Below are 17,414 nucleotides of genomic sequence, written 5' to 3' on the forward strand. Positions count from 1 at the left end.
GAGCATCTGCCTTCAGCTCAGGTCATGATCCCAGGGTCCTGGGATCAAGTCCTATATTGGCTCCTTGCTCAGTGGGGAGCCTGCTTCTCCATCTGCCTGCCACTCCCCCTGTCTATGCTCCCTCTCTGACAAATAAAATCTTCACAAAAAAGAAAATAGAGACTCAAACCTAGTCTTCTAAAAATACAGGTATCTATTGCTGTATAACACATCACCCCAAAATTTACTGGTTTAATAATGAACATTTATTATCTAATGGTGTCTGTACATCAGGAATCTAGGCATGGCTAGACTAAGTGACTGGTCAAGGTCTCTCATGAGACTGCAGTCAGGGTGTCAGCTGGGACTGCAGTCTCATGCCCAGGCCCAACTCAGGAGGATCTCCTTTAAGGTTATTCAAATGGTTGTTGGCAGGATTGAGTTCCTCATAAGTTGTTGGACTGAGTCCTCAGTTCCTCACTAACTGTAGCCAAAGTCCTTTAGTTCTGTGTGATGCAGGCCTCTCCATAAGGCAGTTTATAACATGGCACCTGGCCTTCCTCAGAGAAAGTACGTGGGAGAGCATCATTACAAAAGCCACAATATTCTGTATTCTAATTTCAGAAGTGATATTTCATTATTTATGCCTTTTTTTTTTTTTTTGGGGTATTCACCAGAAGTGAATTAATAAGTCCAATTCATACTCAAGGGAAGGGGATTATACAACGATGTGAATACCACAAGACAGGAATTCTTGAGGTCCATCTAAAAGTAAGCTCCAGGGGCGCCTGGGTGGCTCAGTGGGTTAAAGCCTCTGCCTTCGGCTCAGGTCATGATCCCAGGGTCCTGGGATCGAGCCCCGCATCGGGCTCTCTGCTTGGCCAGGAGCCTGCTTCCTCCTCTCTCTCTGCCTGCCTCTGCCTACTTGTGATCTCTGTCTGTCAAATAAATAAATAAAATTTAAAAAAAAAAAAAAAAAAAAGTAAGCTCCACACCCAGTATGGAGCCCCATGTGGGGCTTGAACTCATGACGCTGAGATCAAGATCTGAGCTGAGATCAAGAGATGGACACCTAACCAACTGAGCCACCCAGGTGTCCCTCTTGAGGTCCATCTAAGAAGCTGCCTACCTAAGCCAGGCTATTCTCTTGTGCAGAAATCTTTTCTGGGCTCAGGAAAAGAGGAGTTGTGTGTTTGAGTCTTTCATAATAATTATTCTACTCTTAGCATTTAAGTTTTATCTATGGTAGCATATTCAGGGTCATTTAATATTGAATTCTAGAATGTTCTGCATCTTGACTTCACTAAGGTTTTAGTGAGGAGAGCAAATACAGTCTTTTATCATGGTAAATACAGAACCTAAATATAAGATAAAAGTATAGTAATTATGTCCTCAGTTATTTGCATAAATGGTGTATAGAATTTACTTAAAGCATAGTTTTTAGTTAAATGCTATATGAAAGCTTCAACATACTAATATACAATGTGTTGTATATGGAGAGGACTCAAAAATGTTAAGTAGACTTGCTTATACATTTTTATGTATTAGTTTATTGCTTTGGGATATGGAATAAAATTATTACTGGTTAGATTTTGATATCTTAAAGTTCTAATTAAGAGCATACACAGGGGGCACCTGGGTGGCTCAGTCAGTTGGGTGTCTGCCTTTGGCTCAGGTCATGACCCCAGGGTCCTGGGATCAAGCCCCACCTCAGACTCCTGGCTCAGTGGGGGCTGTGCTGCTCCTTTTCCCTTTGTGCTGCCCCACTCATGCTCCTCTTAAATAAATAAATAAAATCTTAAAAAAAAAAAAGCACACACACAAAACACAAGTAGTAATATATTGATATTCATAGGAAACTTTTGTTATCAGAGATTCTTGATGTTATGGGAAAGCTCTTGTCGAAAAGCTTAAGAGAATACTTGATGCAGTCTTTAGAGGTTTATTTTAAATTAGAAAAATAATACTTGTATTAAAAACAATTTTGGGTGCCTGGCTGGCTCAGTCCACAGAGGATGCAACTCTTGATCTCTGGGTTGTGAGTTCATGCCCCACACTGAATGTAGAGATTATTTAAAAATAAAATCTTCAAAAAAAAAAAAAAAACACATACAGTTTTATCAACTTAGTGATTTGGGAGGCTAGGTAGAAGTTGGTTCCATATATCACTATTTATATCAAAATAAGTTCCAGATAAATAAGATTTAAACATTAAAAAAGGTAAACATAAAATTCCATGAAGAAAGCACACGTGAATATTTGTATATGCTTAAGGGGTAAAGCTCTTTTAAACATGACATCCTACCAGAAGTTATTAATAGAAGAATTTTACTTTATTAAAACTAAATATTTCTGGGGCACCTGGGTGGCTCAGTGGGTTGAGCCGCTGCCTTCGGCTCAGGTCATGATCTCAGGGTCCTGGGATCGAGCCCCGCATCGGGCTCTCTGCACAGCAGGGAGCCTGCTTCCCTTCCTCTCTCTCTGCCTGCCTCTCTGCCTACTTGTGATCTCTCTGTCAAATAAATAAATAAAATCTTTAAAAAAAAAAAAAACTAAATATTTCTGGGGCACCTGGGTGGCTTAGTTGGTTAAGCGTCTGCCTTCAGCTCAGGACATGATCCCAGAGTCCTGGGATTGAGCCCCTCATAGGGCTGGCTCCCTGCTCAGTGGGGAGTCTGCTTCTCCCTCTGCCTCCACCCTCCCTTACTTGTGCTATGGCACACTGTCACTCGCTCACTCGTAAATAAATAAAATCTTTCAAAAATTAAATATTTCTCTGTGTTAAAAAAATAGACATAAAGCATCACCATAAAGTCAGAATACAAAATAGGGAAAAAAATATTTACCACACAATATAACAGGAAGTGTTCTAATTCTTCTAACTGAAGAAGAGTTTTACAGAAATAGACCCATAAATATAGAGAAAAAACTGGTAGTTGCCAGAGGGGAAGTGCATGAGGAGATGGGCAAAATGGGTGAAGGGGAGTAGGAAGGTATAGGCTTCCAGTTATGGAATAAATAAGTCATGGGGATGAAAGTTACAGCATAGGAAATATAGTCAATGCTGTTGTAATAGTGCTGTATGATGACAGATGGTAGCTACACTTGTGAGCATAGCATAACATATAGGGTTGTTGAGTCACTATCTTATATACCTGAAACTAATATAACATTGTGTATCAACCATACTTCCATTAAGGAGCGCCTGGGTGGCTCAGTCGTTAAGCGTCTGTCTTCGGCTCAGGTCATTATCCCAGGATCCTGAGATTGAGCCCTGCATCAGTCTCCCTGCTCTGAAGGAGGCCTGCTTCTCCCTCTCCCTCTCTGTCTGCTTGTGTTCCCTTTCTCGTTATCTCTCTGTCAAATAAATACTTTTTTTTTTTTAAGATTTTATTTATTTATTTGGCACAGAGAGAGGGATCACAAGTAGGCAGAGAGGCAGGCAGAGACAGAGGGGGAAGCAGAGCAGAGAGGCTGATGCGGGGCTCGACTCCAGAACCCTGAGATCATGACCTGAGCTGAAGGCAGAGGCTTAACCCACTGAGCCACCCAGGTGCCCCAAATAAATAAATTCTTTAAAGAAAACATTTTTTTTTTTTAAAAAGGAATTTTAAAAATCTTTTTTTTTTTTTAAAGATTTTTATTTATTTATTTGAGAGAGAGAGTGAGAGAGCATGAGAAGGGAGAAGGTCAGAGGGAGAAGCAGACTCCCCGATGTGGGGACAGCCCGATGCGGGACTCCGGGATCATGACCTGAGCCGAAGGCAGTCGCCCAACCAACTGAGACACCCAGGCGCCCAGGAATTTTAAAAATCTTAAAGGCACCTAGGTAGCTCAGTCATAAACTGTCTGCCTTCAGCTCAGGTCATGATCCCAGGGTCCTGGAATTGAGTCCCACATAGGGCTCCCTGCTCAGCCCTGCTTCTCCCACTCTCTCTGCCCCTCCTCCTACCTGTGCTCGCTCTCTCTGTTTCTCTCTCCCTCTCAAATAAATGAGTAAAAATCTTTAATAAAAAAAGACCTTTTTTAAAAAAGTGGTGTGGGGTGCCTGGCTGGCTCAGTGAGTGGAGTGTGCAACTCTTGGTCTCTGGGTTCTGAGTTTGAGCCCCACGTTGGGTGTAGAGCTTACTTAAAAATAAAATCTTTTAGAAAGTCATTTTACTAAAAAAACTTTTATAGTTAAATAAGAAAAAATGATACTTGTATAGGCAGGCAATTAAAAGAAAAGTGTAGACTCTGTTGGTTAAGTGTCAGACTCTTGGTTTATGCTCAGATACTGATTTCACGGGTTGTGAAATCGAGCCCACCCACCTCGGGCTTCCTGCTCAGGTTTGCTTGAAAATTCTCTTCCTCTGCCCCTCCTCCTACTTGCTGGCTCTCTCTTTCAAATAAATAAATAAATAAATCTAAAAAAAAAAAAAAGGAAAGTATAGTTAATATATAATTAAAAAGGCAAAACATAGGGGCGCCCAGGTGGCTCAGTCAGTTTTTAGCATCTGACTCTTGGTTTTGGCTCAGGTCATGATCTCATGGGTGTGAGATCAAGTCCCATGTTGGGCTTCATGCTTAGTGCAGAGTCTGCTTGAGATTCTTTCCTCCACTCTCCCTCTCTGTTCCTTTCCCTGCTTTCATGAGCTCTTTCTCTCTCTAAAATAATCAATAAGATCTTTTAAAGTATAAAAAAGTAAAAAGCCAAAACATAGATTAAAAAGTTACAGCATATATTAAAATGGTATTACATAGATTAAAAAGGTACCACATATACTGAAAGTCATACATATATTAAAAAGATGATGAGAGGAAGGGTGATAACAAAAATACATATATTAAATACATATAAATACATATATACCAATTTTTCAAGTACAAAAAATATTTGTGTACTTCTTAGAATGGCAAGCATTTAAAACGCTGATAACACCCATTCTATTTTTTTTTTTTTTTTTTTATTTGACAGGGCACAAGTGGGGAAGCAGCAGGCAGAGGGAGAGGGAGAAGCAGGCTTCCCTGTGGTGGAGGGAGCCTGATGCAGGGCTCAATCCCAGGACCCTGGGATCATGACTTGAGCCAAAGGCAGTTGTGTAACCAATTGAGCCACCCAGGTTACTCGATAACACACATGTTCTTGAAAAAGTAATGAGGTAGCAGTTTATATTGTTGATAGCAATGAGACTTGGTACAGTCTTTCAGAGCTTTATTGTGACGTGGAAAATGCTCAAATATATTGTAAAGCGGAAGAAATAAGTTCAAAAGCATTTTAGTATGTACATTAAAAAAAAATACTTGAGACTATAGCAAGTAGTTAACACCAAGTTTTCTCTGAGTAGAACTGGGGGTCAGTTTTGTGTCACTTATTTCTACAGTTTGTAATTAAAATCATTACCTTTGTAATGAAAAAGTAATATTTTAAAAAGGCAACTTTACACTTTCTTTTTACAGGAGATTACATGCTTGATGCAAAGCCAAAAGAAATTTCAGAAATTCAACGTTTAAACTATGAGCAGGTAATAGACACAATTTTTGTTATATTAAAATGTGTAATTTTTAACTTATAGATGTATTCATTGGTCTCTGTCAGTGGCTTTGTAGGCATATTCATTTTCTTATTTTACAACCTGTTAAAAATATAAAAACCATTCTTAGCTTTAGCCAGTTTTGGCCCACAGGCCATACTTTTCTGATCTCTGTTTTATATGAGCATATATACTATATGGAATGAAACATAGGTATCATTCTACAAATCTGTGAAGAATGATAACCTAGTATTTTTCTTGAAAAATTGACTTTCAGGTGAATTTGTCATTGATTCATCTTTCCTTGTTTCCTTTATATTTTATAATTAAGTTATATTTGAGAGGAAGTTGAGTAAATGATGTCTGTTGTATGTCATTAGGACAAAATCTGTTCTTTTGTAGTTTCAATGTGTCCACATTTCTTGCATGTTTTTTTAGAGATTCTGTTTTGTAAAATAGGAGAAGCTCAAAACTATTGGACCTGGAAGAAAACAAGGGGAACTTCATTTTCTTCAGTATTCTTCTGTTTAACAGTAAAAGGCAGGAAGGAATCAGGTTCTTATAGTAGAAGGAAGTATCAGGGAAGAAATAGACATCTTTGGAACCTTTATATTTACTTTTAAAGCAACCTTTTTTACATGCTTTTACCAGTATCAAATTGGCAAAAAGGAAGCAAAACTCATTTCAGTATTACAAAGTTTCTTGAATTTGAATGATGAGATAATCTAGTCCTAATAGAATTGAAAAGCCAAATGTAATGCATTGCTTCACTCTGTAAGGTAGGAAATCTTTAGCTAAAGCCAAATTGGTATGCTAAGTCATTTAAATTCTATTAGAGTTTGTAGCTTAAAGCAGTAATTCCAAATATTTTTCCCATTAGAAAATCTTTTCAATTGAAATCTCATGCTAAGCTCTAATATAGAGAAGCAGTAAATGGTATTTTATAAGTATAAAGTGTAAGATTCAATTGACATTATTTATTTATGAAATTTATATCCTCTCTTATTGAAATTAGTGAGGCTGGGGCACCTGGGTGGCTCGGTGGGTTAAGCATCTGCCTTCAGCTCAGTTCGTGATCCCAGGGACCTGGGATTGAGCCCCGCATCGAGCTCCCTTCTCCACCGGGAAGCCTGCTTCTCCCTCTCCCACTCCCCCTGCTTGTGTTCCCTCTCTTGCTGTGTCTCTCTCTGTCAGATAAATAAAATCTTAAAAAAGAGAGAAAAGAAATTAGTGAGGCTGTTTTGCTTAATACAAAAACTTGAAATTAGGACTTATAGGTGATAGTTGCGGTTTCATATCACCCTCAACATTTGTTTATTTTTGTTGCACAGTCTTCAGAAAATCTTGATTGATGAGTGTTTGCCAATGATATCAGCATTTTGTATGTTTTTTCAAGTCCATCTTGCAGTCTCAGGAAATACTTCCATTAAGGTGACCTAGACTCTTAGAAAATGATTGGAAATAAAGTTTTGTTTCAAGTTGAAACAATATCTAACAACCACTTACATTTCTTAAGAGAAATACATGTCAGATGAAAAATATCCTGAATTTAAAATACACTCTTAAACTGTTTGTAAGCTATTATGATTACATTACCATTAGTTGTAAGAATAGGATGTACCAAGCTGATAAGGCTGAGTTTAAGCTGGTGTTTAATGTTCTACAGGTGTGATTAATAATGTTCTTTTTTGTATAATTATATGTGAACAGAAATTTTTAAGCCTAAGTTTGAGAAAGACCATTGTAGAGCTGACATCTTCCTCCTTAAAACTTCTTTGCTAGAAGTAGTAATATAAACAAAAAGCATAATTTTTTCCCAGTTTTGTTTAATGATAGATATCCTGAAAACACCAGAAAGCACTGTGTGTGTGTGTAAGACAGGTTTTTAAATGACTGCAAATGTATTTTTAAAGTATATTATATATTTAAATTAAAAATATTTTACCATGTCAGAAGTACCTTTGTGAAAAATTCCAAAAAACAGTTTAACTACTGGCTTAAAGGAATCAATAGTAATCCTTTGTTGTGATGTAAGCAACCATTCCAAGGATTTATATTTGATATTATTAACATCATAATTTGGGTTTAGGAACAAAATGGCAAAATACTTATCCTTTAGTTCTCTGTTTACAAGTGTTCATTTTTTATAAGTGTTATTAATATTTATGGAGATTATCAAATGGTGTCAATGTAGATCTCTTAATACTACATAATTTTAAAGAAATATAGAAGATATATAAAAGTATAAGCATGAGCCCAGGAGCTGTTAGAAATTATACCTACCCTAAAGGAAATTGGGTGACTGGCAATGAAGAATTTAATAAATGTAGAAGAAAAATCAGTAGCAGAACTATAATCCTTCAATAGCCCACTGTTACTATTTTTTCAGATTCATCATTCCTATGGCTTAGGAAAAGTTTTACAACACTGAAGGGAAAAAAATGTAAGCTGATTATTTTCAAGGGTTCAACTTTTGGGAAAATTGAAAAAATATATTGTTTTGGGGAATATAGTTATTTGGAAGAGGTGAAACTGATGAAAGCCAGACTATATAACAATGTTATCCTATTATAAATTCTTCTTTGATAAATTTAAAAGATTTGAGTAATTTCTACTTTCAGTCTGTATAGTCTCTTTGGAGTTTTATATTATTTGGTAAAACAGAATTTTGTTCTTATGACCTAAGTTTGTCTTCTTCAGATTTCAGAGTCTCTAGTTTTATTATAAAAGGATTTATTTCAGGTTCACCCTTTGTACACTAAGGCCCTCAGTAGGCTATAGTTCCCTCCTATTTTCTACCTTTAGTATGTAGCACAGTGTCTGATTAACAGTAGGGATTAAATAAAAATTATATTAAATTTTATATATTGGAGTCTTTTGTTTAATCAAACATATCCTCTGTAAGTATGACCATATTTAATGTATTAAAAATGTTAAGAAAAACATGCTTTAAAATAGTATTCATTACAGATTTATGTTACCATGTTTACAGAGAAAACAGATGTGGTCAGAATGACTTCTTAATTTGGGCGACAAGTCTTTGTATCTGTCTTTTTCTGTCTTCCTCTGACTTCATCTCCTACCACTTTCTGCTTAATTTTGTTCTAACCATTCAGGACTCCTTGCTGTTCCATGGACATAGTATGGAATCATTTCTGCCTCAGAGTTTTTGTGTGGAGTGCTTTTTGTCCCAGAACTTCACAAGACTCAGTATTTTGCTTTTGTTGATATTTAAGTGCCATCTTTAAAGAGCTCCCTCCGCCTATTTAAAGCAGTTTACAGCAGAACTGAGTGGAAAGAACAGAGTTGCCATATACCTCCTGTCCCTCCCCGTCTCCCCATCCCACACAAATGGATGTTCCCCTACTATCAATATTTATCTATCGATACATTTGTTATAATTGATGAATCTATACTGACTCATAATTATATCACCCAGAGTCCATAGTTCACATTAGAGTTTACTCTTGTTAAACATTCTGTGGGTTTTGAAAATGTATGATGACAAATGTCAACCACCGTAGTACCATACAGAATAGTTTCATTGCCTTAAAAAATTCTCTGTGTTCTGCCTATACATCTCTCCCTCCTCCTAATCCCTGGCAGCCCCTGATCTTTCTACTGCCTCCATTGTTTTGCCTTTCCCAGAATATCATTTGGATTCTTATAGTATGTAGCCTTTTCAGGTTGGCTTCTTTCACTTAGCAATGTACATTTAAATTTCTTTTATGTCTTTTCAAGCTTCGTAGCTCGTTTCTTTTTCTTTTTAAATTGTGATTTAAAAAAATATAAAATGTAGGGGCGCCTGGGTGGCTCAGTTGGTTAGGCATCTGCCTTTGGCTTAAGTCATGATCCCAATGCCCTAGAATCGATTGCCTGAGGTGGGCTCCCAGCTCAGTGGAGAGTCTGCTTCTTCCTCTCTCTCTGCCCTCCCCTGCTCATGCACTCTTCTCTCTCTATTGCTCTCTCAAATAAATAAAATTTTTAAAAATATATAAAATTTAATCCCTTAACATTTTTAAGTGTATAGTTCAATAGTGTTAACTATATTCACATTGATAACAGATCTCTAGAACATTTTCATCTTGTAAAACTGTGTAATTCTAAACCCATTGAACAGTTCTGCAGCTTTTCCTTTGTCCATCCCCTGACAACCACCATTTACTTTGTTTCCAGGATTTTGACTACTCTAGATATTTCATGTAAGTGGAATCACATAGTATTTGTCCTTTTGTGATAACTTATTTCACTCAGCACAATGTCCTCAAGTTTCATCCATATTGTAGCATGTAATAGAATTTCCTTTTCTTTTTTTAAGGCTGAATAATATTCCATTGTATGTATATACCACAGTGTCTCTATCCATTTATCTGTCAGTGGACATTTGGGCTGTTTCCACTTCTTGACTATTATGAATAATGCTACAATGAACATGGGTGTGCAAGTATCTCTTTAAGGTGTTATTTTCAATTCTTTTGGATATATGCCCAAAAGTGGGAGAGGTAATAACTCTTTGATTAGAAACTTTGTCTTTGGTCTTTCCAGTCTAAAAGAGGTCCCTCATCCCTGTCAGTCTGTATGTCATTATCCTGTTCAATATTTCTTTTTTTTTTTTTTTTTAAGATTTTATTTATTTATTTGACAGAGAGAGATCACAAGCAGGCAGAGAGGCAGGCAGAGAGAGAGGAGGAAGCAGGCTCCCCGCTGAGCAGAGAGCCCGATGCGGGGCTCGATCCCAGGACCCTGAGATCACGACCCTAGCCGAAGGCAGCGGCCCAACCCACTGAGCCACCCAGGCACCCCCTGTTCAATATTTCTTAAATACTTGACATTATATTGTATATATATTTGTCTCTCAAAATAGAATATTAGTTACATGAGACCAGGAACTTTATTTTACTCACTGTTATCTCTTTAGAACTCAGATTAATGCCTAGTACATAGTAGACACTAATAAAAATTGGTTGAAGGGACAAATAAATTGGATAAAATGGAAAGTTAGAAGTAAATATGCCTGCATTCAAGTATCTTTGCTGTTGTTGTCATTGTCGTTTGATTTTTCTCATCTTTACCTTTCTCCTTTCTATTTTCAGAATATGAGTGATGCTATGGCAATCTTGCACAAACTACAGACAGGCTTGGATGTAAATGTAAAATTCACTGGTGTTCGAGTATTTGAATATACACCGGAATGCATTGTATTTGATCTTCTTGATATTCCTTTATACCATGGGTGGTTAGTGGATCCACAGGTAAGTAGAAAATTTAAAATTATATAAACGCAAATGTAGCAAAATTTTATTCATTTGGAAATTTAATCTAGATTTATATTTTCTGATTGTTATTTATTTATCATTTATTTCTTTATTTCTTTATGGGGAGAGACAATGTGTGAGCTGAAATCAAGAGCTGGACACTTAACCAACTGAACCACACAGGCGTCCCTGTGATTGTTATATTTTTGTGCTTTTACCTGAAATTAGTCAAATTGTGAGGTTCAGGGGACTGTCCTCCAGACTGCTCAATTTGTCCAAGACTTCTGACTATAACTTCAAGGAGTTAAGAGTCACCTACAAAGTTGAGTCCCCATTCTCACCAATACTTGTTATTAGATATTATTTGGAATATAGCCATACTAATAGGTATAAAATTGTATCTCATTGTGGATTTGTTTGTATTTCTTAGGAGAAATGTCTGCAGATTCTTTCCCCATTTTTAATTGGGCTATTTGTCTTTTTCTTACAGAGTTGCAAGAGTTCTTTATATATTCCAGGTGTAAGTCTCTTACTAGATATATGGTTTTTAAGTATTTTTCTACCATTCTGTGGATAGTCTTTACTTTCTTGATGGTGTTCTTGAAGCCCAAAAGTTTTTAATTTTGATGACGTCCAATTGATCTTTTTTTTTTCTTTTGTTGCTTCTACTTTTGGTGTCCTAAGAAGGCTTTGCCTAACTCAAAGTCACAAAGATTTACTCCTGTATCTTCTAACAGTTTTATAAAGTTTTAGTGCTTATATTTAGGAGTGTGATCAATCATTTTTTAGTTAATCTTTGTATATAGTTTGATGAGGGATCCAATTTTATTCTTTTGTATGTGGATATCTAGTTGTCCTAGTAGTATTTGTTATAGTCTTTGTACAAGATTATTCTTTCCCCTCATTGAATTGTCTTGGCACTCATACTGATCTTTGTAAAATAACCCTCCCCTTGATTCCTTTGCCCCCCTTCTTCTCTTAAAAACCTCCACTATAACTTCAATACGATACAAAATCTTTGTTATGATACGCAGCATGACCTAGACTCTGCCTGTCTGTCTAACTTCACCTCTTATAATTCTCCCTTTTTTTTCTTTTCTTTTTTTTAACTACTCTCTAGTAAAGTTAACTGCTCGCCTGTTCTTCAGACATGTCAAATTCATTTCTTTTTTTTTTTTAAAGATTTATTTATTTATTTGACAGAGATCACAAGTAGGCAGAGAGGCAGGCAGAGAGAGAGGGGGAAGCAGGCTCCCCGCTGTGCAGAGAGCCCGATGCGGGGCTCGATCCCAGGACCCTGAGACCATGACCTGAGCCGAAGGCAGAGGCTTTAACCCACTGAGCCACCCAGGCGCCCCTCAAATTCATTTCTATTTCAGATTTTTCTGCTGGCTGATTGCCTACTGTGGAACATTGTCTTACTACCCTAATACATTGTTCTCCCAGATCTTCATGTTTCTGGTACCTCATTTTTCAGATCTCAGGTCAAATATCACCTTGTTAGACCCTTTCCGACAACTTGTTGAAGTTAGCCTCTTTTCCCCAGCCATTTCCTCCCCCATGACCGTATTTGATTTTCTTTACCACTTACCATTATTTGGAATGATTATTTATTTCTTTACTTGATTGACTCTCATCTCCCAGTAGAATTTTTTTTTTAAGATTTTATTTATTCATTTGACAGACAGAGATCACAAGTAGGCAGAGAGGCAGGCAGAGAGAGAGGGGGAAGCAGGCTCCCTGCCGAGCAGAGAGCCGGATGCGGGACTCGATCCTAGGACCCTGACATCATGATCTGAGCCGAAGGCAGCAGCTTAACCCACTGAGCCACCCAGGTGCCCCTCCCAGTAGAATGTTTTATGAAAGCTGGGCTCTGATATCTCATTGTTTAGAACAGTGGTTGGCACATAGTAGGTTCTTAGTAAATATTGATCAATGGCATGAATCATGTATACATGTCTCCATGTGTTAACTATAAGGACAGAGAGATCATAATAGCAATAGTTTCTTCATCCCTGTCTGTTGGTAAAAGCAACTGGTAGTCTGGGCAAGGAAAGCATGGCTTACTGTAAACAGGGCATCTGTATCTTTATTGGCATTCTGTCTCTGACAGTATCACTGAAAAGTGTAACCATGTCCAGCATTTTACAAATCCAGGGTGAGCGATATCAGATCCTGGCGGATGACAATGCCAGGTTGTCTAGGAGAATGAGCTGACAGCCTGAGGAACCTAAGCCTGAGTTCTTAAAAATTGTACTCAGATCATCTCTCTGATTGTCTGTGTAGAGCTATATATTGTCCAGTAAATAGTTGAATTCATATGCTTAAAGAAAAACATATTCAAATGCAGAACTGAAATTGTTTGTCAGACTTTTCTGGCATACACAGTGGGTTTTCACACTCTTGGAAGGGGTGAGGGCAGTGCTTTTTATCTATTTTACTTACTTATTTTGTGACAGAATGATTCTGCTGATGAGAAAGGAAAAAAAAAACAAGGCAAAGTTTGAAATCTATAGGTGTATATGAACTACCTCTCAGAACTGGTTAGTATTCTGATGATGTATTCTGCAAATGATTATCTTGCAAATAAATTTCAGCTGTTCTTTTGATGGCAGGCACCAGAATTCAGCCACTGAGAGGATATTTCTCCATTATTAATTGATAATAACTCTTTAAAAGCAACATTGGAAGCCAGATAATGGTGGAAATGATATATTGAATGTACTGAAAGAAGACAAATGCTAACCTGTAATCCTGTTCCCAGAAAAATTATATTTCATGAATGGAACAAAATCATTTTTGTAGATTAATTAAATTAAGATTGCTTCCTTGGGGTGCCTGGCTGGCTCAGTCAGTAGAGCATATGACTTTTGATCTCAGGGTTGTAAGTTTGAGCCCCACACTGGGTGTAGAGATTACTTAAACATTTTTTTAACTCTAGAAAATTAAAAAAAAAAAAAAACTTCCTGGCAATAGACCAACATTAATGGAAATTCTAAACAAGATTTTAAAAGGAAGCAAAATAATCTCAGATGGAGGGATAAGTGAATGAAGAGAAAAATAACATGATAAATATACATGTAGACTGTATCAAATATAACACTGTCTTGGGATTTTAAAAAAGAACATTAGCAAATACAAAAATAATAACATAAGTTGGGAGGAAGGTAAAGTATTCTAAGGGTCTAGAATTAATTGTTCAAGAAGAGAGTATCAACTTCTGACTTTGTGTGGGGGGTAGATGTTATAGTTTCTATAACTTCTTTGTCCAATGTGGTAGCCAAGTGTTGCTATTTAAATTTAATTAAAAATTTAGTTTCTGAGTTGCACTAGGTACATTCCAATTGTTCAGTAGCCACATGTGGCTAGTGGGTATCTTATTGAACAACACAGATTTGGAATATTTCCATTATTACTGAATGTGCTGTCAGATAATGCTCTTTAAGAGTAACTGTGAAAAGAATAGAAAACATAGTGCGTAACTTCTAGATTAGTAGAAAAGAGAAAAACTAATCTAAAAAAAGGAAGAAGAGGTAAAGGAATGTTGAACCGATGAGACAAAGAGAATAGATTTAATAAATTTAAGTATATAAATAATTATAGTAAGGGTAAATAGGACTAAATGCTCTAGTTAAAAGTGGTTCTGAGGCTGGATTTAAATATCTATATTTATTTTTCACAAGAGATAGAAAAAACAAAGATTACAAATAAAGAGAGGGAAAAAAAGATGCCATACAACTGCTTAATATTTAATTTGCCAAGGAGATATAATTATGTTAAATTTGTATGTGCCTGGAGATACCTAGAAAGTAAATACCTGACTGATTGCTCATTCTCTGAACCCATGGGAACTGTCACAAAGAATAAAGGTCAGTTTTTTACTACAAAAAAAACAAAATTTGTATGCATCTAATCCTATAATCTCCAAGTACATAAAGCAAAATTTAACAGAATTATAAAAAGAAATACATTACCGCGCTGGAATATGTTGTATCTTTCTCTGTAACTGATAGGAGCAGAAAACAAAACCTACTGAATGTTATGTTTTTTTTTTTTTAAATTAATAAACTTGTTTTAATAATTTCAGATTTACGGGAAATTTGCAAAGATGTTAATAGAGAGTTCCTGCGTACTTTTCACCCCATTTCTTTTAATCTTATATGACCTTGGTACACATATCAAAACTTAATATTGGTACATTACTATTAGCTATATTAGAGTCTTCACTCATACTTCACCAATTCATTTTTTAAGTTTTTATGTAAATTCCAGTTAACATACAGTATAATATTAATTTCAGGTGTATAATGTATTAATTGAACACTTCCACACATCACCTGGTGCTCATCATGACATGTGTACTCTAAAATCCCCATCACCTTTCTCACCCATTTTCCACCCACCTCTCTCTGGTAACCATCAGTTTGTTCTCTACAGTTAAGAGTCTGTGTCTTGGTTTGCTTCCTCCCTTTTTTTTTTCCCCTTTGCTTATTTGTTTAATTTTTTAAATTCCACATGAGTGAAATCATATGGTATTTGTCTTTCTCTGACTGGCTTATTTCACTTAGCATAATACACTGTAGCTCTATCTCTGTCATTGCAAATGCCAAGGTTTCCTTCTTTTTTGTGGCTGAGTAATATTCCTGTGTGTGTGTGTGTGTGTGTGTGTGTACCACATCTTCTTTATCTATTCATCAGTTGATGGACATTTGGGCCTTTCCATAATTTGGCTATTGTAGATAATGCTGCTATCGACATTGGGGTGTGTGTATCCCTTTGAATTAGTATTTTTGTATTCTTTGGGTGAATACCTAGTAGTGCTTTGGCTGGAGCATAGGATAGTTCTGTTTTTGTTTTTTGTTTTTTTAAGATTTTATTTACTTATTTGACAGAGAGAAATCACAAGTAGGCAGAGAGGCAGGCAGAGAGAGAGGGAGAAGCAGGCTCCCCGCTGAGCAGAGATCCCAGGACCATGAGATCATGACCTGAGCTGAAGGCAGAGACTTAACCCACTGAGCTACCCAGGCACCCCGATAGTTCTGTTTTTAAGTTCTGCAGGAACCTCCATACTGTTTTCCAGAGCAACTGCACCAGTTTGCATTCCCACCAACAGTGCAAGAGGATTCCTCTTTCTCCGCATCCTTGCCAACTCCTGTTATTTTTTGTGTTGTTGATTTTAGCCACTCTGGCAGGTGTGAGATGATATCTAATTGTACTTTTGATTTGTATTTTTCTGATAATGAGTGATATTGAGTACCTTTTCATGTGTCTGTTAGCCATATGTCTTCTTTGGAAAAATGTCTGTTCACATCTTCTCCCCATTTTTTAATTGGACTATTTGGGGGTTTTTTGGGTGTTGAGTTTTATAAGTTCTTTATATTTTGGATACTAACCCTTTATCAGATATGTCATTTGCAAATATCTTCTCCCATTCCATGGGTCACCTTTTAGTTTTGTTAATTATTTTCCTTTGCTCTGCAGAAGCCTTTTATTTTGATGTAGTTTCACTAGTTTGTTTCTGCTTTTATTTCCCTTGCCTCAGGAGACATATCTAGAAAGAAGTTGCTACAGCTGCTATCAAAGAAGTTATTGCCTGTATTCCCCTCTAGTATTTTTATGGTTTCAGTTCTCACACATTTCACCAATTTTTCCACTAATTTTTGTTGTTGTTGTTGTTCCATAATCTAATCTAGAATAACACATTGCATTTAATCATCCTATCTTCCTTGTCTCCTCCTGTCCATGACATTTTCTCTTTTTTTTTCTTGAACCTGACAATTCATTCTTTTTATACATTCATGAAATTTACAAAAACTGACCTACTATAGGGCCATAAAGCAAGTTTCACCAAATTTCTAAGGATTTAAATCACATAGAATATAGAATATCCTTTGACCACAGTGCGATTGAGCTAGAGAAATCAGTAGAAAAACAACAGACATTGTTTGCACCAAAAATTGATAATGAAAGTTAGAGTATATTTTTACCTGCACAATAACTAAGTCCATATCAAAACTTGCGAGTAGAGGGATTTTTAAAACCCTAAATTCATTCATTAATGAGTAAGAAAAGATTAAAAGCCAATAAACTATATACCTTTTAAATAGCAGAAAGTGCTAAAAAAAAATCAGAAAGTATTTTTTAAAAAAGCAAAGAGTATTAAAATAGTAAATATATAATAATGAAGATTAACAAAGCTAAAATCTTCAAAATTCTTGAAGTAAACCTTCTTCAAAGAGAATTTTAAAATGAGAAACAGAAGGGGCACCTGGCTGGCTCATTTGGTAGAGTACACAACTCTTGATCTCAGCGTTGTGAGTTTGATCCCCGCACTGGGTATAGAGATTACTTAAAAACAAAATCTTTTTAATAAATAAATAAAATGTCAGAAAATGAAATTTTAAAAATATGTCATTTACATAGCATAAGTTCTTAGGAATAAAGCTAACAAAAAGATGCACAAGATCTCTGCATGAACAATTTTAAATTTGAGAGAAATTAGAGACCTATGTAAATGTAAGTCTCTATTCTTAGATTTTAGATTTTAAGACAATTTATACAGATGTCTATTCTCTCTAAAGTAAGTTATAGTTTCAGTATGACCCCAAACAAAATCCTAACAGATTTATGGGGAGTAGTTGTGGAATGAGACAAGTGGATTCTGCAA

At 36.2% G+C, this 17,414-nt stretch overlaps 1 protein-coding gene across 2 annotated transcripts in view; it reads left to right on the forward strand.

Moving 5' to 3' along the window:
- Positions 1 to 17,414, forward strand: part of LOC111153356 (MINDY lysine 48 deubiquitinase 2) — a 74,414-nt gene that overhangs the window by 24,889 nt on the left and 32,111 nt on the right. For both annotated transcript variants that reach the window (XM_022512341.1, XM_022512339.1), the window contains exons 3-4: positions 5,419 to 5,483; positions 10,586 to 10,744. In XM_022512341.1, the coding sequence (XP_022368049.1) occupies positions 5,419 to 5,483; positions 10,586 to 10,744 (224 nt within the window). The remainder of the gene's footprint in view (positions 1 to 5,418; positions 5,484 to 10,585; positions 10,745 to 17,414) is intronic.

The sequence above is a fragment of the Enhydra lutris genome, unplaced genomic scaffold, assembly GCF_002288905.1.
Source record: "Enhydra lutris kenyoni isolate GAN:26980312 unplaced genomic scaffold, ASM228890v2 scaffoldscaffold31, whole genome shotgun sequence".
In the NCBI taxonomy this organism is placed as follows: Eukaryota; Metazoa; Chordata; class Mammalia; order Carnivora; family Mustelidae; genus Enhydra; species Enhydra lutris.